General features: G+C 37.6%; 1 protein-coding gene across 16 annotated transcripts in view; it reads right to left on the bottom strand.

The window, feature by feature from the left end:
* The window catches only part of LOC144971150 (uncharacterized), a 244,633-nt gene that overhangs the window by 8,951 nt on the left and 233,182 nt on the right, over positions 1-2,500 (bottom strand). For 15 of the 16 annotated variants that reach the window (XM_078911610.1, XM_078911617.1, XM_078911618.1 and 12 more), the window contains 2 exons: positions 2,088-2,186; positions 870-989 (listed from right to left, as the gene is read on the bottom strand). In XM_078911610.1, the coding sequence (XP_078767736.1) occupies positions 870-989; positions 2,088-2,186 (219 nt within the window). Of the gene's footprint in view, positions 1-795; positions 990-2,087; positions 2,187-2,500 lie in introns of those variants that run through there. The other variant, XM_078911623.1, reaches the window with a different exon arrangement.

The following is a 2,500-nucleotide window of genomic DNA, read 5'->3' as shown; positions in this document are numbered from 1 at the left end:
GAAGAAGAAGAAGAAGAAGAAGGAAGAAGAAGAAGAAAGGAAGAAGAGAAAGAGAGAAGAGAGAAAGAAGAAGAAGAAGAAGAGAAAGAGAAGAAGAAGAAGAAGAAGAAGAAGAAGAGAAGAGAAGAAGAAGAAGAAGAAGAAGAAGAAGAAGAAAGAAGAAGAAGAAGAAGAAGAAGAAGAAGAAGAAGAAGAAGAAGAAGAAGAGAAGAAGAAGAAGGAAGAAGAAGAGAAGAAAGAAGAGAAGAAGAGAGAGAGAAGAAGAAGAAGAGAAGAAGAAGAGAAGAAGAGAGAAGAAGAAGAAGAAGAAGAAGAAGAAGAAGAAGAAGAAGAGAAGGAGAGAAGAAGAAGAAGAAGAGAAGAAGAAGAAGAGAGAAGAGAAGGAGGAGAGAAGAGAAGAGAAGAAGGAAGGAGAGAAGAGAAGAGAGGAAGAGGAAGAAGGAGAAGAGAGAAGAAGAAGGAGAAGGAAGAAAGAAGAAGGAAGGAAGGAGAAGAAGAAGAAGAAGAAAGAAGAAGAAGAAGAAAGAAGAAGAAGGAAGAAGAAGAAGAAGAGAGAAGAAGAAAGAAAGAAGAAGAAGAAGAAGAAGAAGAAGAGAAGAAGGAGAAGAAGAAGAAGAAGAAGAAGAAGAAGAAGAAGAAGAAGAAGAAGAAGAAGAAGAAGAAGAAGAAGAAAAAGAAGAAGAAGAAACGAAAATAAATAGGTATCCATGGCAAATAAGAAAAATTATATATCAAAAAGATTTTTGGTATCTTGTATTTTTCTCTCTGCTATGCCCGACATTACATCACTCACGCTTTTTTTTTTTTTTTAGAAAAATGAAGATTTATATATCTTATTTTTTTAAATCTGATCTATCTTATATCATTACCTGTCCTTCGAGGTCTGTGTTTCTTGTTCGTAATTTCTGGATTTCCTCATTCCTCATCTCCAGAACAGTCTTCAAACTGTCAATCTCTTTCGGCAAGGCCAAATAGGGAGCCAGCGCAATCTAATGGGAAGGAAATGGAAAGCAGTACATAAAATCGACCCTTATGGAGAATGTGAGAAATGTGAATATGTTTGATTTCAAATCTTATTTCAACTTTGGATTTACATCTTTTGTTTCCATTAGTTATACTTTAATCCTAAGGGATAACAAAGCATATACAAATCCGAGAATAAAATGAATTCAGCTACATTTAAGATAGAGCATATTATTTGATGTCATATTTCAGGTTATTAACTTTTTAAAAAAATCATAATTAGAATATCAATTTTTAAAAAAATTAACGTGTGTTTTGTGATCAGTGTCATGACAACTAGACTTGCGATATGTGTGTTTCGAATAAGAGTTCTGCTACTATGGCGTATTGGGGGTTCCGATAGCTCAGTTGATAGAGCACTTGCATCACACGCAAAGGGACCGATATCAATCCCACGGTAGCTGGATCGGTTAGATCTGGCAAAAAGTGCGTTGCAGTAGATCGGCGTCCTGTCAAAAGGGTGGCAAGTATACTTAAGAAACCGGGATAAGCTCCGACTCTACGGGCCCAATGGTTTTGAAGGACCACTATGGGCGGCGCAACGCTTAGTCCTGCTCTATACCCATATTTTGTCAACATAGTGTGAAATGAGTACAAAGCCTGTTAGCAAAAAAAAAAAAAGTAATAGAACCTGTTAAGGTTTGCTGTCGGACTCTTGAAAATCGCTTTGAAAACATGAGCTTAATAAAAGAGCTCATATTATACCAGTTTAAGGGGAAGGGGGGGGGGGCGAAGTGGTCGAGTGGTTAAGGCATTGCTCTGTGATTCGGAAGGTCCCGGATTCGAGCACCGCTTCAGGCATTTTCGTTTTTTTTTCCTTGGGCAAGATTGTTGACCCCCAATTTTCCCACTAGGACAATATGGGTGATTCCTGTTGACATCAGACATCCTGTTTGATGGATTATCTATATGTCATGGGATGTCGAGCTGACGGTATCTTATGACCTTTTATACCAGTTTATGCGATGATTACGACATGCATTTTGTTGTTTTGTTGCTGTTGTTGAAATGCTAGGCAAATGCTGTGGGCACTTGACGGAACTATCTTAAAATGTTTTACTTACTTGAACTTTGACATCAGCATCCTTCTGAAGAGCTTCCTCACTACATCTTGCACGTCGCAGGTGATCATCGCACTCGCCCTTCAAAGATTCTACCTTTTCCTGTGGGCAAGAGTTATAAAAAAAAAACAATATAAATATATATTCTAATCGTTATCATTCTTATAAATATGTACAAATAAATAAAGAGTCTTGGTGTCTCAGGTAAGACAATCGCCTCAAAATTATAAAAACAAAACAAAACAAATACAAACAGTGGCGGTCCCTGATGCAGTTGAGGTTTTCTAAGTCCCATGTCCACCCAATGGTGATTGGGTGGCTGGATCTTTTCGGTCTTTCAGAAGTATTTGCGACAGACTAGGGTCCAAGCCAAAAGATAGCATGAATTTAATACTCTCCGTTTAACACCAAAGAAA

The sequence above is a fragment of the Berghia stephanieae genome, chromosome 4, assembly GCF_034508935.2.
Source record: "Berghia stephanieae isolate SIO BIC M18660-M18661 chromosome 4, UCSD_Bste_1.3, whole genome shotgun sequence".
NCBI classification, from domain to species: Eukaryota; Metazoa; Mollusca; class Gastropoda; order Nudibranchia; family Aeolidiidae; genus Berghia; species Berghia stephanieae.
This window is presented reverse-complemented; position numbering and strand designations above follow the sequence as displayed.